Source organism: Perca fluviatilis, chromosome 14 (assembly GCF_010015445.1).
Source record: "Perca fluviatilis chromosome 14, GENO_Pfluv_1.0, whole genome shotgun sequence".
Taxonomy (NCBI): domain Eukaryota; kingdom Metazoa; phylum Chordata; class Actinopteri; order Perciformes; family Percidae; genus Perca; species Perca fluviatilis.
The window spans coordinates 35223614-35249690 of NC_053125.1; the positions used below are offsets into that span (position 1 = coordinate 35223614).

Below are 26077 nucleotides of genomic sequence, written 5' to 3' on the forward strand. Positions count from 1 at the left end.
ATCGGCTTGCTTTGTGCAAATGTTTTTTTATTGAAAAATAAATTTATTTTTTATTGATATATATATATATCTGTGTTGTTGTCATGCATCTTAATAATGTTAATAATAATGTTTTGCTGTCTCTGTTGTGTTTTCTGCTGCAGAGTGGTTCTGAATGAATGAACTGTTGGTTTGGACACTCTGGTGTGTGAAGTCATGTGTCTGTTGCCATGGTGATGATCTTTATTTTGTAGCCTAAATGTTCCTCTAATACAGTGACGGTTGAATTAAAACTCCAGAAGTTAAAGAGCTGTGAGCTGTTCCCTGCTGAACTGAACATGTGTAAAGAAAGAGAAGGTGCTGTGCTGCCACCTGCTGGCTGTCTGACTCAACTGATATGATGCTCTCATCCAGAGAGAGGTTTATAATCAGCAGCTTATTGAAAAAGATAAGAAGATGGATATAAAGGGTCTGATATGATGTCTATCCAGAGAGCTTTACAATCAGCAGCTTATTGAAAAGATAAGAAGATGGATATAAAGGGTCTGATATGATGCTCTCATCCAGAGAGAGCTTTACAATCAGCAGCTTATTGAAAAAGATAAGAAGATGTATAGAAAGGGTCTGATATGAATGTGTACATTAGAGCAGGAATGTGCAGTTATTGTCCAGGGGTATACAACTATGTAAACAGTTTAAATCCAAACATATGTGTAGTAGTGAAGATAGTAAGGATGGGGGTAGAACTAACAGACTTGTTGCTGCCCTTCAGCTCTCACAGTTGGCTTTGACTTCATGTATTAACTTCTAGCTGTGTTCTCATCAACGTCACCATCTGCTAGAAGAATTGGGATGGATCCATGGAAGTGGGGGGCCGTCCTGATGCCTTGTATGTTATGAAGAGTTCCGTCGAAAGACACATCTAAAGAATGTAAATGTGACCCTCAATGTGAGTAGTTTGTCTCTTTGTAGCTGCATGAGGCTCATTCTGCTTTAACCTCTGTTGCCTGATTTTGGTCTATTTCCCTTCCCTAAAGGGAAAAGCTTCTAACAGAAGAACTGGGAGGCCAGAATGCATGTATGAGACTTCATTAGAAACATAAATTCTTCTAGTTTCTGAAAATGGGCTGGATTAGCATGTGATTAAAACACAACATACACTACAGCAGTTCAAACATGGTTATAATTGTTAACGAAAACGAACGAAATGGGGTGTACTCACTTTTTTGAGATACTGTATTTGTGCTCATCATCATATGTACATTTTATGTACTGGTGTTATTGTTGAATACATTGTGAATACATATTTCTAAAATTATGATGTTTTTGTTGAGTTATTATTACACAATACTTTTTTCTGGCGTTTTTGAATCTTGCCCCCAACAAATAACCCATATTACAAAAAAGACTAAAACTAATAAAAACTAAACTAAAACTAAGCATTTTCAAAAAATCAAAAATAAACTAAACTAGAAAACCCACTTTAAAAACTAATTAAAACTTAACTGAATTTGAAAACAGAAAGTCAAAACGAAATAAAAATAAAAACTAATGAAAAATGCAAAACTATGATAACCTTGGTTCAAACATGGTTCAAAATAGTTATTTTGGTAAAATAACTCAAACATACTTTGTGCCACACTATGCACAACACAACACAACACAACACAACACAACACAACACATACCTTCTAGACCTTGTCAACAAGACCTCTATGAAGTTTCAGATCTCTAGTCCTAACCTAATGGGAGCCATCATCTCCATAATGGGAGCTAGGGAGCTTTCAGTAGTTGGTATTACTGGTGGCACTGGTGGGCCAAAACCTCTCCACAACCTCTCCTAAACCTCTCCTAAACCTCTCCACAACCTCTCCTAAACCTCTCCAAGTGACCACATTTTGCTAAATACTTTTACTCACTTCTATACTATTAGAAAAAAACATACTAAAGACTTAAAATGACTTCCAAAACCTTTTAACATTCATTCAAACACTGTTGATCATATTTGTTCTCATAAATCACATGGATGTGGTTGCTGGCTCTGGGAGGCGGGACTTAGCTCTATTACGCATTCATTAGGACTGGCTCCCATTGGATGTTCCTATCACGCTATGTACCGTTGGAAAAGGAACGTGATTGGCTACAGCTGCCATGATTGACGTGTTGATAGCCAATGAGAGCTGTTTCTAAGATGGCTGCTCAGAGAGATGACGCAGCGTATTGGCGCTCCACAGTGGGAGCGCTTGCTGTACGTCGGGGGCTGTCCCGGGGTGAAAACTAAACAGAAAAAGGCGGGGATAGTTTCTTTGTGTAGGCAGCAACGTGAAGAAAACAAACGTACCCGGGAACACGGTGCAGGGCGAGGAGACGGAACGAGGTCGGCACATGAAGTTAGCAGACAGTTAGCATGGACTCTACAGGACAATATTCCTAACCTGGAGGAATTCTTTCCATCTGTGGACACTTCCGGACTACAGGAATATTAATAAGACAGGAAAGGACGGGGACTGGAGGTTTAGGACAGACTCCAGGTAGGGAAGCGCCATCATCTTCTCCTTTTTATTTTGTTCCTTTGTTGTTGATCCACGCGCCATGTGTTAAAAATACTAATTCTCTGTGTGGTGATCAGCTGATAGTATATGAGTATAGTGATGTTCTAGTGTGGAGTGTCTCCTGTCTCATGGTGTGTCTCTGGTTGTTGTCTTCACAGCTCATCTGTGGGACGAGACCCTTCTGACTTCAGGACGTCCGTCTGAATTAGTTCCCCCTGAAGAACAAGAATGAGTTCTCCACAAAAGGTGAGATCACTTTGACTCCAAGTGTTTGGATTAGTTTAGTCATTGGATGCTCCATGGATCTCCTCTTTACTTTAGATAGAATAGACAAAAAGACATTAAAGAACAGCTGGTTTATTGCTAAGGCCAATGACTGGTAACACTTTATTATAAGGGTCCATTAAAAACATGAATTAATTAATGTAGTACTTGATAAACTATCAGTAATGTACAAGCATTAATAGTATCTCATGCATGAGTTAATGCAGGAACAATACGTTAATTAATGCATCAATTAAGGTATTTGAATCGTCATGATTTCTCATTTATTAATGATGATCATGTCTTCTTCAAAATACTGATCAGTCACAGCAGTGTTCGTATATTGTGATGAATTATAGTTGTGTAATCATGATAACCTAAACATTACTTCTTCATGTTTGTGCCTCTTAAAATAAAGTGCTGACCTGGTCCACCTTTAACATTGATAAATAAGATATGACTACAGGTGGCATTAAATTAAATGTAATCAGAATTAAAGGAGTGAGTTGGCAAAATGATACTAAGGGTCACTGAATTTACACAAAGTTACAGTATACTGCAGATGCATTTTATAGCTTCTATTCACAACAATAAAGCAGTTAAACATTAATACCTGGGGACAAGATCAGTCAATTAGGCTTCTTAATGTTAATCTGTTTTATCATAAAAAATGAGTTACATCGATAGTTGGAGAATAATTTAAGAGTTGATTGTTGTTGAGTTTTGACAGCAGATATATATAGATATATCTATATCTCTATATATATATCTATATATATATATATATATATATATATATATATATATATATCTCTCTATATATATCTATATATACACATCTATCTATCTGTATCAGTTTAGATTCCAATAGGTCCAAAATGATTCCCATTCTGAACTGTAAATAGTCAACATAATCACACCTTTATGTATATTTGCAACAGCCTTTAACAAATGTTGTTAATGAAAGTATCTTGTTTCTATATATAAAAATATATATATCTATATATATATCTATATATATATCTATACTATATATCTATATATCTATATACAGTGCCTTGCAAAGTATTCGCCCCTTGAACTTTTCGACCTTTTGCCACATTTCAGGCCTCAAACATAAAGATATAAAACTGTAATTTTTGTGAAGAATCAACAACAAGTGGGACACAATCATGAAGTGGAACGAAATTTATTGGATATTTCAAACCTTTTAAACAAATAAAAAACTGAAATATTGGGTGCAAAATTATTCAGCCCCCTTAAGTTAATACTTTGTAGCGCACCTTTGCTGCGATTACAGCTGTAAGTGCTTGGGTATGTCTCCATCAGTTTTGCACATCGAGACTGACATTTTTGCCCATTCCTCCTTGCAAAACAGCTCGAGCTCAGTGAGGTTGGATGGAGAGCGTTTATGAACAGCGTTTTCAGTTCTTTCCACAGATTCTCGATTGGATTCAGGTCTGGACTTTGACTTGGCCATTCTAACACCTGGATATGTTTATTTGTGAACCATTCCATTGTAGATTTTGCTTTATGTTTTGGATCATTGTCTTGTTGGAAGACAAATCTCCTCCCAGTCTCAGGTCTTTTGCAGACTCCATCAGGTTTTCTTCCAGAATGGTCCTGTATTTGGCTCCATCCATCTTCCCATCAATTTTAACCATCTTCCCTGTCCCTGCTGAAGAAAAGCAGGCCCAAACCATGATGCTGCCACCACCATGTTTTACAGTGGGGATGGTGTGTTCAGGGTGATGAGCTGTGTTGCTTTTACGCCAAACATAACGCTTTTGCATTGTTGCCAAAAGTTCGATTTTGGTTTCATCTGACCACAGCACCTTCTTCCACATGTTTGGTGCGTCTCCCAGGTGGCTTTTGGCAAACTTTAAACGGACTACTTTTATGGATATCTTTAAGAAATGGCTTTCTTCTTGCCACTCTTCCATAAAGGCCAGATTTGTGCAGTATACGACTGATTGTTGTCCTATGGACAGAGTCTCCCACCTCAGCTGTAGATCTCTGCAGTTCATCCAGAGTGATCATGGGCCTCTTGGCTGCATCTCTGATCAGTCTTCTCATTGTATGAGCTGAAAGTTTAGAGGGACGGCCGGTCTTCGTAGAGATTTGTAGTGGTCTGATACTCCTTCCATTTCAATATTATCGCTTGCACAGTGCTCCTTGGGATGTTTAAAGCTTGGGAAATCTTTTTGTATCCAAATCCGGCTTTAAACTTCTCCACAACAGTATCTCGGACCTGCCTGGTGTGTTCCTTGTTCTTCATGATGCTCTCTGCGCTTTACACGGACCTCTGAGACTATCACAGAGCAGGTGCATTTATACGGAGACTTGATTACACACAGCTGGATTCTATTTATCATCATTAGTCATTTAGGTCAACATTGGATCATTCAGAGATCCTCACTGAACTTCTGAGAGAGTTTGCTGCACTGAAAGTAAAGGGGCTGAATAATTTTGCACGCCCACTTTTCAGTTTTTATATGTTAAAAAGTTTGAAATAGCCAATGAATTTCGTTCCACTTCATAATTGGGACCCACTTGTTGTTGATTCTTCACAAAAAATTACAGTTTTATATCTTTATGTTTGAGGCCTGAAATGTGGCAAAAGGTCGAAACGTTCAAGGGGGCCGAATACTTTCGCAAGGCACTGTATATATATATATATATATATATATATATATATATATATATATATATATATATATATATATATATAATTCTTTTGATGATTGTTTGATTTGTTTGTCCATCAGGGGGTCGTTCCTGACGAAGAAACAAGACCAGGCAGTGAGGAAGATCATGAGGTTCCTGAGATGCTGCAGACACAGGTAACACACACACACACACACACACGCACACACGCAGGTAACACACACATGCAGACACACTTTCCAAAATGATATGCCTAAATAGACAGCATGGCTGACTTTATTTGCGGGGTCCCAAAGATGATTGTTGCCTATGCCGAAGGCTAAAAACACATCTCTTCTGACTACACCTCGGATAAAGAAAAGTTTGACTTATTTAAAGCTAATGTACTTTCACTTACTCCTTGTTGTCTGGAGTTTGCACCTTCAGGGTTGAACACACTTAATTGTAAGTCGGATAAAAGCGTCAGCTAAATTCAATTTCAATTCAATTTTATTTATAGTATCAAATCATAACAAGAGTTATCTCGAGACACTTTACAGATAGAGTAGGTCTAGACCACACTCTATAATTTACAAAGCCCCAACAATTCCAACAATTACAGTAATTCCCTCAAGAGCAAGCAGTGCGACAGTGGCGAGGAAAAACTCACTCTTAGGAAGAATCCTCGGACAGACCCAGGCTCTTGGTAGGCGGTGTCTGACGATGCCGGTTGGGGATGTAATGATCAGTGGTGATAATAGTCACATTAATAATGGAACAGTGACTTCAAATGGTAGTCGTAGTAGTTCATGTCATATCAGGGCGCTGCAGGGCGTTACAGGATGTAGCGTGGCCCAGCAGAGCATGGATGGACGTAGCAGGAAGCAGCAGGGTTCAGCAGGATGCAGCATGACACTGCAGGGTTCAGCAGAGCTTAGCAGGGAGTGCAGCAGGACCACGGCAACAGCTGCAACCAGGATCTTGGTGCCAACGTTCTCCAAGGAAATATGCTGGGTGAGAAACAAATCAAAACACAAGGACTCCGGGGAGAAAACTCCTCAGAGCCCGATTAGTAGCAGGTATCCCGTGGGACAGGATGCACAGAAATGAAAAGTTAGAGGAGAGAGCAGTCAAAGGAAATAGGAGAGGAGAGAGTCCAAGGAAGGAAGGAAGGAAGGAAGTCCCCCAGACAGTCTAAAACTATAACAGCATAATTAAGAGCTTAACTAAGAGAGACAGGCAGTTTAAAGAGAGGTAGCCTGTTCGGGCTTATAACTCTCCCCTGCCGGATCGGGTTGTACTAACCTGCCTCCCTCTACTTTTGTTATATTATTAATCTGACGACTATGAAGAGAAGCAGGTGGGCCGGGTTAGGCGGACGCTGCAACTCCTCCTCCCTAACTCTAAGCTTTATCAAAGAGGATAGTTTTTAGTTTATACTTAAATGCAGTGAAAGTTTCTGCCCCCCGAACCCAGACTGGGAGCTGGTTCCACAGGAGAGGAGCCTGGTAGCTGAAGGCTCTGGCTCCCATTCTACTTTTAGAGACTCTAGGTACCTCAAGTAGCTCTGCATTCTGGGATCGCAGTGCTCTAGTGGGACAGTAAGGTACTAGGAGCTCTTCTAGATATGATGGTGCTTGACCATTTAGAGCTTTGTAGGTCAGGAGTAGGATTTTAAAGTTAATTCTGGATTTTACAGGAAGCCAATGTAGAGCAGCTAATACAGGAGAAATATGATCTCTTTTCTTAGTTCTCAGAACACGCGCTGCAGCATTCTGGATCAGCTGGAAAGTTTTAAGGGACTTATTTGAACAACCTGACAGTAGGGAATTACAATAGTCCAGCCTGGACGTAACAAATGCATGGACTAGTTTTTCAGCGTCGTTTTGAGACCGGATATTCCTAATTTTGGCAATGTTACGAAGATGAAAAAAGGCTGTTCTTGAGGTTTGTTTTAGATTGGCATTAAAGGATTTATCCTGATCAAAAATAACCCCTAGATTTCTGACAGTAGTGCTGGAGGCCAGGACAACACCATCCAGAGTAGCTATATCTTTAGATAATGAAGTTCGGAGGTGTTTAGGTCCCAGTACAATAATTTTTTTTTTTGTTTGGGGTTTAATGGTTCTCAGTTTTTTATATCTTTAATCCAGGTTTAGATGATGACTGGTTTCATCTGGTTTGATTGACAAGTATAATTGGGTGTCATCCGCATAACAGTGAAAGTTAATCGTTAATCGGTAATCGTCTGTGCTACCTAAGGCGCATTGTGAACAGATACCTGTGTTTGCTAGGCCCATTTTGAAAATTTTCCTTTGGGTGATGTGAGTCCTATGAATGACTTTATATTATATAAGCTGCAGGTTGGTGTTAGCAGTCATGGAGAAGGTATTCTTACAGATTTGTTCCCAGTATTCAGGGGTGGGAGAGAAGGCCAGATCAGCTTCCCACTTGGTTGTTGGGAGTGTTATTGTTGTGTTTAGGTTGGAAATCATTGTATATAGCTGGGAGGTTAGTTTTTTGAAGTTATTAATTTTCATAGGTTCTTCTGTGAGCTGAGAGGGTTGTAATGTGTTATTGGTGATTCTGATTTTATCTTTGATTTTAAGTCTAAGTTGTTGATATTGAAGGAACTGTTCTCTCCCAACCCCATATTTCTCTGTGAGTGTGTTAAATGACTAGGGGTGGTACGGTTCACAAAACCCACGGTTCGGTTTGTATCACGGTTTTAGGGTCACGGTTTTCGGTTCTGTACGGTTCTTGTTATTTTTTCTTTTAATCTTTAACACTCCAGAATATACTTCAGCATATGATATATAGCTAAAATAAGCATATTGAATGCATGTTGCACAAAACATGCACACAGTGGCAGTTCTATATATTGTTTTATTTCATCATAGGTACCATGAAATCCAAAATGTTCCCACACACCAGACTATAAACGACGCTGGCGCATCCTCCAGCTCTGGGCAGCCTCTCTCCCACTTGACATTTCTGCACGTGACGTGACGTGCAGCAGCACCCCACTCCACTTGAGGAGCGGTCGGCTCGGTGTCTCTCAAAATCTGACGAAAATCTTTTAAACTGACCTTTGTCGATCTGAAATGAAGACAGATTCAGCAACTGCATGGCCTATTTCTTGCTTAAAATGTTTTCAGAAACACGTTTTGGTGAACTATTTTAGTACAATATGAGATCGTATTCTGAACGAGCCGCCATGACAGTCTATTTTGAAATTAGGGACCAGCCAGACCCATGTGACGCGATCGTCCAATCAGCTGCCATGGGTTGCGTTTGTCACGCCCATCCCGCTCGTCATTTCCAGTTAGTGTTTTAACATAGGTGTATAAAGTGGGCACTACGGCAGTAAGAGGTTAGTGCAGCTTAACAGTGTACTGACGAACCGTGCGGTACACACATGCTCCGAACCGAGACTAGCGAACCGAGCGGTTCGGGTGTTTTTTCATGAACCGTACCACCCCTATAAATGACATGAAATGGTTGTTCTCAAATAGGTGGTGAAGGTGTGTGATTCCTTTTTGTGCCCATGTGGAGAAGTAAAAAGGTTTGTTCTGTAACATGAACACTGGATTGAGTGGGGTGAACTTGTTTGATTCTAGTGATGATTTTGTGATTTGGTTTGTTTTCCACCAGGCTGTCAGAGTTGAATAGATTGTAATGCGTTGGCAGAAGTTGGATTTCTTGATTGATTGTGAGAGGAAGGGGAGATCTGCAATTAGGATGTTTGTACATTGGTTTTGTTCCAGTTCCAGCCACGGGTAATTGTGCTTATGTATATTAATCCATTCAACCATGTACTGTAATTTCTTTGCCAGGAAGTAGTGATAGAAGTTTGGTGCCTCAAGCCCACCATGTGATTTTTTATTTTGTAGTGTTGAGAGTGATATTCTCGTTTTTTTTCCAATAAAATTGTGTTGTGAATGAATTGAGAGTTTTTAACCATTTGTCTGTAGGAGTGATGGGGATCATAGAAACAAAATTGTTAATCTGGGGTAAGGTTTTCATTTGAGTGGGTGTTTAAACCAGCGTTTATATTCGTCTTCAATTTTCCTGAAGGGGAGTATAGTTGAGGGTGAAAAGTTCTAATAGCTTGGGGGAAATCTGATTCCCTAGGTACTTGATGTTGCCTGTGTGAAGGTGGAGGGAAGTGTCCTGAGCTCCAACATCCCATTCGTCATCTGAGAGCTGTAGTAAGATTGATTTGTTCCAGTTGATAGTGTGTAATGTGTGTGTAATGCGAGGGATGGGAGAATCTGTTGGTGATATTGAAAGTTTCTTTAAGTGATACCTTTGGGTTTTGTAAATAAAGTAAAAGATCATCTGCATATAAACTCATTTTGTGTTGTACGTTGGCTACCTGAATTCCTTTGATTATGCTGTTTTGTCGTATTGCTGCTGCGAGAGGTTCAATGAAAATGGCAAAGAGGGAAGGTGAGAGAGGGCATCCTTGTCTGGTGCCCTGATGCAGTGTGAAGCTCTGGGTGATCTGTACAGTGTTTTAATCCAGTGGATGAATGACTCTCCAAACCCAAACCTGTGAAGTGTATTGAATAAAAACGACCAGTTTACTGTGTCGAAAGCTTTTTCTGCATCAAGTGAGATGATAATGTATTTCTTTTGTGTTTCTTGAGATATATTGAATAGGTTGAAAAGTCTGCGTACATTATCTGTGGCGTGTCTATGTTTTATGAAGCCTGTCTGATCTGGATGAATGAGTGTGGAAGTGACTGTTTCTATTCTGGTTGCTAGTGCTTTGGTGATAATTTTCATGTCTGTATTCAATAGCGAGAGAGGTCGGTAGCTAGAGGGGTGAGATGGGTCTTTGTTGGGTTTTAACAGTAATGTCATGGCTGCTGTATTCATGTGTGTGGGTATGATGGAGGAAGTTTTTATTTCAATGATTACTCTGTTGAATAATGGTGATAATATGTCCCAAAAGTGTTTGTAGAATTCGGCTGGCAGTCCATCTGGTCCGGGAGATTTGTTACTAGGAATTTTATTGAGGGCTTTGGTAAGTTCATTAAGGCTAAGAGGTTCGTCTGGAATGTTGGTTTGTTCTGCAGTTAATTTTGGTAATCTCACACTGTTTCAGAAGGTATTGATTTCTGATTGTGTAGGTTGATGAGTAGGGGAATAGAGGTTGCTGTAGAAATTCCGAAATATGTTGTTTATATCCTGTGTGTTTTGATAAATGTTTCCTGTGGAGTCCAAGATGGCTGGGATGATTGATTTCTCTTTCTTGTGCTGGATTACACAGCAAAAAGTCCAGTGTTGAATTAACTCCCACAGAGTTGATTTCAACACTTTTTGAGGGTTTATATAGGTCCACACTCTCCAGAGTTAAATTAACACTTTCAAAATAGTTAAACATTTAACACTCTGCCAGAGGTCCTTTTTTAACTCGCAAAACAGAGTTAAAGTAACACTAAGGGATTAGACAACTAACACTGCTCCGAGTTAATTTTATATAACTATTTGGGTAGTGTTCATTTCACTCCCTAAAGTGTCAATTATCTACACTGAAAAAATGTTAAAATTGTTAATTTATTCAATATTATTTATTAATTTAATATATACTTATATTAATAAAAATTAATCACAATAAACAATCATTTTCAAAAACATTTATTTGTGCCTTTTCTCCCTTGCAGTCAGTTGAATTAAAACATTGTGAATGAAGGTATAATGTACATAATTTCATCTGAAACATTGTATGAGCTTTGAATATCAAACGGTTTATGAAATTTAAGCTCTCTGAATGCATGATGGTGGTCATCAAAATTCTTTGTAAATAGCTTGTTTGTCAAAAAGAAAATTTGATCTTCAACCAAAAGTACATCAATTATTTGACAAAAGACTGGCATGTCTTCTTCCATTGCACTGCAAATAACTAGTCCAGCTTTATACTCTACACCATCAACTTTAACCCAACTAGTTGAGAAAATATCTTTTGACAAGATTGATTCAAGCATTTCATTGTTGACGACATTCTCATCTCTGAAGAGAAAAGATTTAATTGGCCCATACTCATTTTGTTTGAGGGTGAAGGTTTCCCAGTGATAAGCAATGGCCATCTGATGCTTTTTAGCAAGCGATTTGGTTATGTTTTTGAAATTTTTAAAACAATCTTTAAACAGCTTGTGTTTGGCCTCAAACCTCATACACCATGTATATAATAAGGGGCCAATTGTCCTTATAGAAGCTGGGTAATGGATCATAAAATGATGCTTAGGTATCAAGTTTCTATGTGGATACAAGTGCTTAAATAGTTTGTGGTGGTCAACAATCAAATGCTTTAAATATATTGTCATACCTAGAGTGAGAGAAGGTGAAAAAACTATGTTCATTATTTGAAGTAACAACAGTAACAAATTCCAGTTTTTGTTTCCTGCAGGAATAATGTCACCAAACAACAGTGGGATGTTTTTCACAAGACACAATGTCTGAATAGAATTCAAACCAATGCCATTGCCAGCACTCTCCAAAATAATCTTTGTAGGACGATTTTTTCGTTCTAAAAATCCATAATCAAAACCATAAATCCTGGAAAGCAAGTCCTGTTCTGACATAAAGTGTTGTGTGACATATCCAAAAAGCAATTTGATCTCATACTGAACCACACCCTCAAGAAGATCATGTATGATATCAAATGAATAGTTATTACAAACATGGAAATACTTCAATGTATTAAGTGTAGATCTTTTTTTCAAACCATAAAGTGACTTCAATTGTGAGTTTTCTTGGAGAGACTGGCAATGCATTTCAAACACATCTTTTCCACGAAGGATCACCTTAGGATCATCCTCACTGTAAACTGTTTGACAATCATTCTTCTCAATCAAACAAAGGCGACAGAAATGACGGCTACTGAATGACTCATTAAAACCAAGAATTGTGTGCATCCCTAGATTATCTCCAGTGATCTGACAGATTGTACCATATACCTGCTCATCTGAAAATGGAAGACTTAGCCCTTGGCTTTCTAGTTTTTTCAAATCATTTATCAACGGTTCTAGTATAACATCAAAACCATACTTGTGCAGATCTTGTGTGTGAAAAAGTGTTACCAAATGAATGTTCATCAAAACCGAATTAAATTTTGGGGGCAAGTTTCTTACAACAAAATAAAGACAGCCAATTTTGTGAATTCCACGTTTGGAGCCAAGGGGATTGGCGGTTTCAAAATCATCATAGTATAGTTGGATTTGTAATGCATGTCTATTAGCTGTAAACAAAGGGTGGGTTTTAAAATAACTTCCATCAAAAAAGTCAGTATAAGTGTCAGGCTCTGATCTACACTCTTTCTTTAGCAAAACACAAATTTCTGGATTTCTGCACATGAATTTCAATGTTTCTAAAATCGGCACATATATAAAAGTATCCTTCACAGGTACTTGATCATAAGTACCGGATTTCTGATTTCGCCTGTTGTCATATCTCACTCCCAGTGTTATTTCTACTGGCTCGACAACTCCCAATTTTTGGTGGAAGTATTTATTTCGTTTCCATTCTGTATTTAGATTTGTGAACGGGTTTTCATAATCTTCAAAAGATTCATTTATCACAGATATGTTGGGGTCAGTTATAGGTAAAGCAGAAATAGCTGTATGCTTTGCTTGTGAGCGAATCTCACTTGTTAGTTCTTCCAAATCTCCTACAATTGAGGATACCAAACTGTTGGAAATCCCACTCCCCTGTAATTTGGCCACGATGGATGCACACATTTCTTTAGTTGGATCTTTACTAAGTCCTGAATCATTGCTCTCAGAAGAAACACTGGAAGAGCTACATTGATTTTGTGGATTAAATTTGTCCTCCAACGCATGTGCCTGAGATGAAGTTGCAACTGGCTCACTAGATGAACATGCAACAGTTGAAGTTTGAGCAATTTGCTGAACATTACTATGAATACTATTAAGGTGCTTCCGAAAACCTGTATATGTTAGGAACTGATGCCTACAGCCTTGCTGAGAACAAAACAATTTGAACTTGGGTCCAGGATAGTAACCATGTTCAACTCTTAAATGTGAAATCAACTTCTGACTGCTGGGATAATATTTCTGACACATGAAACAGGTCAACATTGTTATAGCTTCTTACTCACAGGATGAGAGTGCTACTGGCTGGTTAAGCAGTCTTGCTCTCAAGTCTTTAACTCTGGGTGACTCACAAGTGCCACATCGCAAGACAAATTAAACACAAAATGTGCTTTGAAAAGTTCGTCACATGCCCCGAGGGAGCGGTTTGCCTTGCATGGGATGAGACGCTTATCCATGGTGATGTAGAAGCTGTCAATCTTGCTCTTCTGACGCCCAACAGCGAGGAGGTACGGCTGCCGACCCTGCTGGTTGCGGAGATGCTCCTCCAAACTGCAGCATGACTAGGGTTGAGATGAGAAAACTGAAAATTAGACACAAGAATAATGTGTAGCCACAGAGAAAACTACATCGTAGAGGTGATTATTCAAACATCTTTTCATTGGCTAGTGCAAGATGGGAATGAAGACTTAATTACAATTACATCAACTTTTTAACAACCCTCATTTACATGTGGCTAAGAAGGTGACGTGAAAAATTATTATAATCACCTTAATAATATAATTACCTTATGAAAGACAACAAGTCTCTCAACTGCATCACATGCACTAATTTTTGGAGACTTCAGTCCCCCTGGAGGTGGTGGAAGGAGATGTAACCGCAACAACAGGGAAGCCATTTCTTGGTCGTAGGCTGAGGACAAAGAGTCACAACAATTAACTGAAAACTCTTCAAATGTAAGTTTGAATGAGAACAGGGGGGCATTATGAGAACGTTTTAAACTGTCATCCATCTATTAGTCACATTTATCCCAAAAATCAGATCAACGTTCATAAATACACAGAATAAACAAATGAAATATTATTGCAGTTATAGTTTAACTGCAATTATAGCAAATTTATTAAAATAAAAAAAATAAAAACAACTCACTTGTTGCCTCATCAAGATCACTTCCTGGGGGACTTTCTGCTGACTCCACCAAGCGACGCAACTCTGGTGCTGGGGTGAGCCGCTTAGCCTCTTTTATGACATTTGTCTTGAAGAACAAATCCCATTTCTGAAGAAGCCTGGAGGATGTGTCGTCATCAAATAGGAGAGTGAAGTCTTGGTCCACCTTTAAGAAAGAAGATATTAAACTACTACTACTACTACTACTACTAGTACTACTTTCTCAGGAAATACTTTCAATTTTCAAGCCATTCTAAACATCTCATCCCAAACTTACCAATCCTTTTGTATCCAGGAATCTTGGGAAGCTGGAGAGGATATCAACACTTCTGCCTGGGTCATTAACAATCTAATCTTCTGGAAAATCAGGGAATTGTCTGTGGTATGGTTGAGCAAAGACATGGCCTCTTGGCAAGCGTCACCATCAAGCTGCCTTTCAACATTAACAGTCCTTTGGAAATTTGGGCCCCCTGGAGAAAAGTCAAGTGGGCTATTTGGTGGCAGTGCAGATCCTCGACGAATCTTCCTCTGGACTGTTTTCAGACGCCAAGAAATGTATCCTGTGCTGCTTGCAGCATCATAGAAGTGTTCCTGAAATGAAAAAAAGAAAAGAAATGCGTTGTCATACCAGGCTCATGAGAAATCTCACAGAATTCAAATATTAACGTCGTCCACACAGTTTTGTGTCACAACATGACATGAAAATGTTAACAATAATAATGCCTATTACATAGCCCTTCTTGGAGTATGGATCCTTGAGGGAAGGGAACAACATCACTATCCCACGTGCATAATCTTCTCTGATTGCTTTAGTGGGGCGGTGCCTGAGAGGAGATATTAAATTAGTACATTTATGCAATGGCCATGCAGTTATTTGGCACAAATAAAAACAATGCGAAACAAACCTACCCATGATTGTCAATCATGTGAGCCACCAGGATGTTAACCATTTTTCTTCTTGCAGCATCTGTTAGGGTTTCTGTTGTTTGGTACTCCTGTAGTACTTCTTCACCCCCAGACTTGCCTCTTAGCACAGCTTCAATCAACTAATAAAAAACAAAAACATTAGAATACAAAACAAGCTTTTCTAGAGACTCAGAGTGAAAAATGTGAAAGTATTAAGAAACCTGTTTAGCAGACACAGCATCACGTGTATCCTCAATTCTTTGTCTCTTGCTAGGGACATCATCTAGGATTATAGTTGATGCACTTGAGCTCAAGCTTGAGTCAGACGTCTCAGAAGCAGAAGACAAGGAGAAATCAGAGAATTCTAAAGGAATAGAAAAAATGCAAATAATTATATTATGTAAGGTGTAGAGTGCTTTATTATACCTGCCTTGATATCTCACCCTGATCTGAGAAAACTGTCAGCACCACATTACCTTGTCCAATGAGGTCGCTGAATATTTCTGCATCAACTTCTGTCCCTGTTGCATCCTTGTATATGACTTTTGCATCAGGTGGCAGGCAAAATCTCTCAATGACTGGAAAAAAAATAGTAAGGTCAAACTGAATGTGCCTTTGAAGTCAGCACCGTTTCTTGCCTCACAGCCAATAACGGTTCATGTTAAATACATACATCCACCACTGTATAATCCTTAAATAGACCTAGAGCGTTTTCCCTCTCAAAATTGATGATTGGCTATTTTTATTGACTGTTTTTGTGTATATAATACTTTACACTATGAAGCACACATTACAGAACTGAAAATGTTTAGCAATTTAACCCCATTTACCGTATAAAAGAGTTTGATAAAGGCATGTAAAGAAATCAGAATCGACAACATTAAGGAGCTTGCACAATGAGCTTTTAAAAGAACATGGGTGTGGTTTAAAACCTATTTCCTAAGCCATGCTAACCTTTTTCATGGAATTGCATAAAGTCAAACCGTCCTTCATCCTCATCCAGCTTCACATATTTCTGCTGTTGGCTGTACTTCACCTGGACCAGCATTTTGACTGAGACATGCAAGGAAGTTTGACAAAGTAAATAAACATTTAAAGGAAAAACTAAGTCGACAGTATTACACCATTTTTGGTGACCCATCAGATTCTGTGACCTGTAGTGTTGGAAAAAGTACTAATTTTCAGAAAATCGGGCTGTGACTGAGATATTAAAATGCTGCGTATGCGTTGACTCATCAGTATTTAATGATGCACTTAAATGTTTAATAAATGTTAAATATATCAGTCACAGCCCGATTTTTTTCTGCTAATTTTGTACTTTAGCTTTAACTTAGTAATTTCAGTACAATTAACTGGTAATACTTATAAACTTTTACTTAAGTAAATGATCGGAGTACTTCTTCCAACAATGCAGGTCATAGAATCTGATGGGTCACCAAATACAGTGGTATGCTGGTCACACAGACACCTAAACACGTGAAACACCGTCTGCATGTTGGGACATGTTTTTTGCGGCCCCTTTGATGTTCAAAGTGAAGGGGAAAAAAAGACGTTAGCTTCAGCCTCAACCAAGATTTAATACAGTAAAAAAACATAACGCTTTGTTTTTCCTTTGTTAAATCATCATTGATAAAGTTGGAGATGGTTTAAGTAACAAACTGTTAGCTAGCTTACCATACACTGCTAGCTAGCTAATCGCCAGGACAAATTTGCTGTTCAGTCCTGGCAACAAACACGGTTTTGTAAGGCATATATTCTCTGTAGATGTTTCATTGTTCATACTGAAATTCTCAGTATCAATTTATAATTGTTTCAGGAAGTTTGAGTTAATTGCACTTACCGTGTAGTACTGCATGGGAGGTAGTACCGCATGGGAGGTTGAAAATGGCGCTGACTTGTCTCCTCTGTCTCCAACCGAAGAAGTGAAATGCATGGGCGGGGCTTATAATTACGTCTCTGCGGAGTTGGGTTAACACTGACCGGATCAACACTGTCAATAACACTGAACACCATTTAAATCAGAATGTGTTAAAATTACACTCTGGGAGTGAAAATCAACTCGGAAATGTTTAACCCTGAAATTTCAACACTCCAATTTTTGCTGTGTAGATTTGCTAAATATTTACTGTTTACTTTCTTACTGTACTGAAAACCATTATATTTCAGTTGCTGGATTTGAAATTGTGTTTTTTTTCTGTTTAATATCATCAAGTTGTATTCTAAGTTCTTTTAATTTCTTTTTTATATATGTATATTCCATGTTATCAAGTTAAGTAGTTGCATGTGTGTATGTCAGGTATATCAGAGGTGTGGGCTAGTACGTGGGTTATGAGACGTGTGAAGTGATAAAGAGAGTGTGAGGAAGGGGAGAGAGGGATAGAGAGGTTCAGTTGAGGGAATATTGCAGGTGTGTTTTTGATCGTCACTTTTGAGTGGATGTTTGTCATATCTCGCATAACATGTTTTCCAGTGTTTTTGCTTGGGGTTGAGCTGAGATATAGTGGTGATGTAGAACATAAATACAAAACTAACTAGGGCTGCAGCTATCTATTATTTTAGTAATCGAATATTCTACCGATTATTCCATCGATTAATCGAGTAATCGGATAAGAAATACTTAGTAAGAAATACTTAGTAAGCAGCAATAGTAAATATTTATTATTGCTGTTTACAAAAAAAAAGGAAACCTGTAGCTTGTATATATATACAAAAGACAAGTTTCCTTTTTTAGAAAAAGCAAAAAAATGTATTGCCAAATTCCAAGACCCTTAAAAAAACAACATTACAATAGTACATTTCTGGTGGCCCAAATGTTAATATTTCTCACCCCATCCCCTTCTTGCCTCTGGCTCTTTGCACTGGATATGAAAAAGAGCTGTTCACTGACCAGAGGGTTTACAGCAGGGCTATTCAACTACACTGTTCTGGGGGACACCTTTTCAGAAGCCTAATACACAGTGAGGAGCATTATAGATATATCTATGGTGAGGAGAAAGAATAAAGAATGCATGATGACGTCATTCACGTGCATATTAAGTAGCCATGCTGGGGGGAGGAGCCGGTTTGTCTCCGGCAGCAGCTACATTTCCAAAGATTAGAAGCAAACTAATAAAAAGTTACACTACAAACCGACAGCTTTCGTTTTAGCTTGTTGGTAAAATATCGCTATTATCAGAGTAGCATGCTGTAGGCTAGTTGTGTAAAACATGTCTATTAGCAGAGTAGCATGCTGTAGGATAGTTGTGTAAAACATGTCTATTAGCAGAGTAGCATGCTGTAGGCTAGTTGTGTAAAACATGTCTATTAGCAGAGTAGCGTGCTGTAGACTAGTTGTGTAAAACATGGCTATTAGCAGAGTAGCATGCTGTAGACTAGTTGTGTAAAACATGTCTATTAGCAGAGTAGCATGCTGTAGACTAGTTGTGTAAAACATGGCTATTAGCAGAGTAGCATGCTGTAGACTAGTTGTGTAAAACATGTCTATTAGCAGAGTAGCATGCTGTAGGCTAGTTGTGTAAAACATCGCAATTAGCAGAGTAGCATGTTGTAGGCTAGTTGTGTAAAACAATGCTATTAGCAGAGTAGCATGTTGTAGGCTAGTTGTGTAAAACAATGCTATTAGCAGAGTAGCATGCTGCAGGCTAGTTGTGTAAACAGCGCGGTGGACGAGAGCAGCAGACGTTAGCTACCTTGTGTCTGGTTGGCTCCGTGGAATGGATGAGTACACTTTTCTACGGAGGTGATGTAGCAGCATGTTTGCAGCTTAAAATGATCCCAAACTTTCTGTCGTTTTCTCTCGCCTGTCTCTTTTTCGCTATTTTCGTCTTCCTTCATTTGTAATCTGGGCCGTCAGTCTTGTGTCCGCAGAAGCGCAAACCTCTTGTGCGCTAGTAATAATCCTCCGTGCGGAAACACAGTGAGCCGTACAACCTTAATAACATTGATTTAACGAAGCTTCGAGGCAAAGAATTTTGCTTCAAGCTTTTTTTGTAATCGTATTATTCGAGGAATCGTTTCAGCCTTAAAACTAACAGACTGACACTAGACAAGGGGACTTTTACACATATAGACAAGCATAGACAAATATATAAGACCTATACAAACAAACGAACAATATGCAAAGAAAGGCACATGCCTTATCAGAGATTGATAGGAGGGAGAGACAGAGGGAGAGAGAGAACAATAAAGTGGAGAGCAAATAAAGAGAGAGAGAGAGTGTGGGCTCAGCAAAATGTAGACGATGGGCTTACAGAGGTGTAAGAAAATATAGCATCGTTGTGCATTTATTCAGAAAAGCCAAGGTGTTATTTCAGAGCTTCGGAATAATTGTCCATTTAAATAGAGTTTATCGACTGCCAATGCTGCACGTGTGTTGTTTCCTCGTTTTTTCTTTAGTATGGGGTAGAGAACTTTTCTTCGTTCGTTTATCTACCGTGGGAATTGATCATTCATTCCAAAATTGGTGTCCTTGAGTAGTTTTCCTTTGCTTTTGACCGGTTCTTTTTGTTGATAATGTTCAAATTTTGCCATGATGGGCCTGGTTTTGTCCTGCTGTTGTTTGCCAAGGCGGTGAACTTGGTGGAAGGTAATTGGTTGTTTCCAATTAAGATCACCTCTGAGGGCGTAACCCCCTTCTCTTTCTCTAAACATGGTTTGAATGTTGGGAGGAAGTAGATTATTTCGGGCTTTATACAGAACTAATGTAGTATTTATGTTCACCAGGTCCATGAATTTCAGTGTGTTTGACTTAAGAAATAAAGAATTAGTATGATCATTGAAGCCAACATTATCCCAAACTTTACATGCTGGATAAGAGTCCAGGGGTCTCATTTATAAATCTGTGTGTAGGATCTTTACTAAAAGTGTACGTACGCCCAGAAGCCAAAAATGGCGTATGCCAAAAAACATTGGCGGTCCCCCATTTGTTACCGCCTGGCTCAAGGCCGGCAACAAAAAGGCCACACAGATATACCAATCAAAAGTTTATTAACACACACAAAGAGCATAAGGGTGGTAATGAACCAGTCAAACTTGAACACAGACACAGACCTGCTCTGAATGTTGTTTCTGGTTTACATAGTTCGCTCCACCATGGCGCCTGACTAACTCACTCTGTGTCTGTTGAGGTCAATGTACAGTGTACCTACGTTATGTATGGAAGTCAAGTTTATTTCATCCATTAAAAATGGAAATTACAGTGCTCATACCTGCCTTAATGCCCATGAAAAGATAGAGCACAAAAAGTGCTTGTTGTGCTGTCTGAGGTATACAAGTATATAGGTATTTTTTGGGGAGGTGTATTAGTCCATCCCTATTTCGACCAATCAGGAGGGCTGAACTGAGACAAAAAAATTGGCCCTGGCATTTTTGGCCCAGGGGCCCACACACCCTTAAGATATGCATGTGTTCTATGATATGAATTGCCTAGTGTTCAGCGTTCATGTGATCGTTTTGGATCCTTCAAGATGGATCTCAAGACTTATCTGTTGATCTTACAGTTATGATTTGTATATTTATGGTATTTGTTTCTTAATTAGGGCCCGAGCTCTGACAGCGGCGAAGGCCCTATTGAAACTGAAGGAATTATTATTACGTCAAATGAATTGCCTTTTTGAGGGGCTTAACATATTCAAAAACTCACCAAATTTGGCGGTCTCATCAAGTCTGGTGAAAATTTACGGATTTTAAGGGTTTCGTGAATAGGTGTGCAAAAATGGCTCGCTAGTGTCCCTAGAAAGTAAAAAAAATTGAGCCACTGCAGTGCGTTTAACGTAGACTCATAGACTAGAACCATACCCTAAACCCAACAGGAAGTCCGCCATTTTGATTTCAAAGTTCGAAATTAGTGCGATTTTGGCCATTTCCACATGTCGTACTTTAACGAACTCCTCCTAGAGATTTCATCCGATCAACTTCAAACTCGGTCTGTACCATCTTAAGATGTTAAAGATGAAAAGTTGTTAAAAGAAAAACTTTTCGTCATAGGCGTGGCGTGGCGGGCGGCCATTTTGTGCGTTTGCCCGCACCGGAAGCAGAGTGGGTGTAACTCGAAAGTATGCGTTGTCCGATTACCTCGAAACCTTTCAGGATTCATAAGAGTCCAACCCTGAGGACAAATAAAGGCCGATATTTACTTAAAGTCATAGCGCCCCCTAGTGGCAACAGGAAGTAGGCCTAAAAGTCAAGGTGCTATACTTTAACGAACTCCTCCTAGAGATTTCATCCGATGGACTTCAAACTTGGTCTGTACCATCCCAACACCTTAACGATGAAAAGTTATTAAAAGAAAAACTTTTCGTCAGACGGTGTGGGCGTGGCGTGGCGGCCATTTTGAGTGTTTAGCGATGAACAAAGAAGTTGTTGTAACTTGAGTGTACGTTGCCGTATCTGCCCAAAATTTGTCACGATTGACAAGGGTCCAGGCCTGAGGACACCTACAGGCCAAAATTGACTTTTGGTCTTAGCGCCCCCCGCTGGCAACAGGAAATGCTCCTTATATGACAAACATCATCAGATTTACATAAAACTTTTGTGTGGTCTACATGTGATACTGAGCCGCCCCCTATACTTTAACCACGGCCACTTACTCAGGCCACGCCCCCTTTCATGACATTTGAACCTTTTAAAGTAGAGTCTTGTGTGAGGTGTAATTGAACTCAGCACAGAGTTCCTTTTTAATTGGTGATGGTTTGACCCACTCCCTAAGCTTTAGCCATGCCCCCTTTTATAACTAATGACCAGTTTGATGCAGACCCTTGTGTGAGGTATCATTGAACTCAGCAGAGATTTCCTTCTTCATTGTTGATAGTTTGGCCCGACCCCATATGTTTAAGCCACGCCCCCTTTCATAAATATTGACCATCTAAGTTATAGTCTTGTGTGATGTATCATTGAACTCAGCAGAGAGTTTCTTTTTAATTGATGGTGGTTTGAACCACCCCCTATGCTTTATCCACGCCCCCTTTCACAGCTAATGAAATGTTTGACGTAGAGTCTTGTGTGAGGTATCGTCTGACTCCCCCACCGCTAGCCTAGCTTAGCACAGATCCTGGAGGTAACCGGCTCCAACTAGCCTACTGCTCACAATTAGTGACAAAATAACTGCAACATTTTCCTATTTACGTGTTGTGATTTGTGTAGTCACGGCGTGTACAAACAACCTTTAACCAAGTCCAGTTGCCCTTGATTTGAACCTTTCTTGGATACTGTATCCTGAATGAGAACCTTTACATACATTAAAGCTATTTTTTTAAGCATCCATGATCATGACATATGCGCCTGTGTTTGTCAGTGGCATCAGTGATCCTCAGCAGTTTTATTTAAACAAGCTCTGCTGTGCTTGAGCTTCAGGAATGCTTGAGGACATGTAGCATGTAGACAATACATCATTACGTGCTCAAATAGGTAAGCTTCTGAAATTTTTTATTGAGAAAACAGTGACGCTACTGAGAAGTAGTTAAACTAGTATTGTTACTGCCCAACACTGCTGGCGATACAAGTTGGATTTAGCAAAAACAACAACCTAAAACAGAAGGTCAATGGTCAACTTGTGCCCCTCATTGCTAATGCCTATCAGGGACAATGGTTCCAAATTACTTTACAGCCCTCAACTCTGACTAGCAGTTCAGGAAATGCACATAAACACTCTTACTGGAGTAGAGCTAGTCCAGCAACATAACTAACAATCCTGGATGAGCCCCCATTTGTTACCACCTGGCTAAAGGCTGGCAACACATATATTAATCAAATGTAGTTTATTTATCACAAACTAACCAACACTGGATCTTATGTTTCCCATAATGCAACTCCATAATGGGGATGTTGGCAGATAATTAAGAAAGGTAATGCATCAGTCAAACTATGTTCCACAGACCTGCTCTAATGTTGTTTCATGTTTAAGATAGATCGCTACAGTATGGCACCTCACTAACTCACTCTCTCTGTTTTTCTGTCTGTTGATAGAAACCGAGAGGAAGAGGAGAAAAACGTCACCGCTGTCAGCACTGTGACAAGTCCTTCACAAATTCAACCTCTTTAAAGATTCATCAGAGACTTCACACTGGAGAGAAACCTTACAGCTGTGATCTTTGTGGGTCAGCTTTCAAACAACAGAGTAACCTAAAAACACATCAACGCATTCACACTGGAGAAAAACCTTACCGCTGTGATCTATGTGGGACAGCTTTCAGACAACAGGGACAGCTAAAAAGCCATCAACGCATTCACACTGGAGAGAAGCCGTACAGCTGTGAACAATGTGGGGAAAAGTTTTCTCGAAGTAGTTACCTTAAATCTCACCAACGCATTCACACTGGAGAGAAGCCGTACAGCTGTGATCACTGTGGGGAAAAGTTTTCTCGAAGTAGTGCCCTTAAATCTCACCAGCGCATTCACACCGGAGAGAAGCCGTACAGCTGTGAACAGTGTGGGGAAACTTTTTCTCAACGAAGTAACCTAAAATATCACCAGCGCATTCACACTGGAGAGAAGCCGTACTGGTGTGAACAATGTGGTGAAACGTTTTCTCAGAGTACTAGACTTAAATCTCACCAGCGCATTCACACTGGAGAGAAGCCGTACATCTGTGATCAATGTGGTGAAACGTTTTCTCAGAGTACTAGACTTAAATCTCACCAGCGCATTCACACTGGAGAGATGCCGTACTGGTGTGATCAATGTGGGGAAATGTTTTCTCAGAGTAGTCACCTTAAAAGACACAAGCTCATTCACACTGGAGAGAGGCCGTACTGGTGTGATCAATGTGGGGAAATGTTTTCTCAGAGTAGGTACCTTAAAAGACACAAGCTCATTCACACTGGAGAGAAGCCGTACTGGTGTGATCAATGTGGGAAAATGTTTTCTCATAGTAGTAACCTTAAATCTCACCAGCGCATTCACACTGGAGAGAAGCCGTACGGCTGTGATCAATGTGGGGAAGTGTTTTCTCAGAGTAGTAACCTTAAATCTCACCAGCGCATTCACACTGGAGAGAAGCCGTACAGCTGTGATCAATGTGGTGAAACTTTTTCTCGTGGTGATACCCTTAAAAAACACCAGCGTGTTCACACTGGAGAGAAGCCGTACTGGTGTGAACAATGTGGGAAAATGTTTTCTCAGAGTGGTAGCCTTAGAACTCACCAGCGCACTCACACTGCCTTGTAGTGAACATGTTTCAGAGCTAGGCCTATAGTCAATAGGCGATAGTCAATAAATCAAATAATCGCACGATAAAAAAATGAACTCGATAATTTTTCTTGCCGCGATAATTTCCATTTGCATACTTGTTTGTTTTCCTCTCTCTCTCTCTCTCTCTCTCTCTACCTCTCTACCAAAGAGACTGGATGACCACTCTCTGTTCCTTAGTGTAACAAGGAGTGAACCCTCTTTGTCAGTCACATGGTCTTTGTGTGGGGAGGCGGGACTACTCCTGACAGAGAGTTGGATCAGGGTTTCCAACAGCACTTTGCAGTTAAGGTGCAATCAAAAACCACATTGAAATAGATGGATATCATTTATTAATTATATATTTTTTACATTTAATATTTAGTGTTTCATAAATAATTGTTAAATGTAGTACAGTCTTTAGTCTATCTCACAAACACTCGAGGAATGCTGCAAACATTTGACAGCCAGTACGAATTGCCTGGAGAACATACTGTATGTCACAAACAGCAATTCCACAACTGTCCAACAGCGTGAAAGTTTAGAAATAAAAGTTTATTGATCTTTGAAAAGGGGTACCTGCATTATTATGCCATTATCATTATCTTAGATGAAAATGGTCTCAGAACAACAATATTATAACAACTCTGAGTTGAAGTTTAAAACTTTCACAGCCATTTTAATAAAATGAAGGATTATATTCGGGCTTGAGTCCATACATGCAGTTAATGGATGCAGGCACGCAGATCTGAAGGCTTGGTTAGCTCCCATATAAAGATATGGAGTGGAGGAGCTGCCACTGAGAGGGGTAACAATCAGACTGATAAATGACGTTCGGGGAGCTTTCACAGCAAGCGACGTTATTAGTACAGTTAATCCCAAATATCGAATAGCAATATTTGGGAAAGAAATCGCAATTAGATTATTTTCAAAAATCGTTCAGCCCTAGTGACAGGCCTATTCCGAGCCAAGCTGTTTCTTCCTGCCTCCTCCTCATGCCCTGATAGCTGTGTTGTTATATTCTCATCTTCTCTCCCCATTGAAGGCTGACCAGCAGTAACTTGATCTTCTGAACACTATGGACCAGTATGTTATCCTGGCTATGACTACATATTACACTCCCTCCCTTTGAAGGGATAGTCCTGTCAGTCATGTAAATAGTTTTAACCCTCTGCTTTGAACCGTATCCCACAGGCTTCTTTAGTGGATCAGATTTCAGTCTGACACTTGAGTCACATTAAAACAGCTGGTTAGATTCAGGGGGAAGTTTAAGAGCTGAAGAAGGCTGTGGAATTTGGTCAAAAGCTCCAAATGAGAGAATGTGAGCCTTGTGTTGAGAATGATCTGTTAAAGATTTGTTCCCATTATTTTTTTCTGCCTTATACATATTCTTTTTTATTATTTGTAGTTTAAAATGATCTTTTCTTACTTTGTGGACCTTTCATTTAATAATAATTTACATTGTATATTAACTCTTTGTATTTTCTGTCTCTCAATGTGGTTTAAGATCTGTTGAGTTTTGTTCACTGTAAAAACGAGAACATTAAATTGTTCATCTTACTT

General features: G+C 39.3%; 1 protein-coding gene and 1 long non-coding RNA gene across 3 annotated transcripts; one reads left to right on the forward strand and one right to left on the reverse strand.

Moving 5' to 3' along the window:
- The first annotated feature begins 2132 nt into the window (after positions 1-2132).
- On the forward strand, positions 2133-26077 carry LOC120572786 (zinc finger protein 239-like). Of its 2 annotated transcripts, XM_039822225.1 has the most exons (5): positions 2138-2510; positions 2690-2777; positions 5564-5638; positions 23315-23932; positions 24353-26077. In XM_039822225.1, exons 2-5 carry the CDS (start codon positions 2760-2762, stop codon positions 24512-24514), a joined length of 873 nt encoding a protein of 290 aa, XP_039678159.1. In that variant the 5' UTR covers positions 2138-2510; positions 2690-2759; the 3' UTR covers positions 24515-26077. The 2 variants fall into 2 exon arrangements, with proteins under 2 accessions (XP_039678158.1, XP_039678159.1); XM_039822224.1 differs by having other exon boundaries at positions 2133-2510; positions 23315-26077.
- On the reverse strand, positions 15186-15685 carry LOC120573001. Its single transcript, XR_005641576.1, has 3 exons — positions 15574-15685; positions 15356-15492; positions 15186-15270 (listed from the first exon to the last, which is right to left on the reverse strand). It is a non-coding gene; the product is annotated as an uncharacterized LOC120573001 (long non-coding RNA).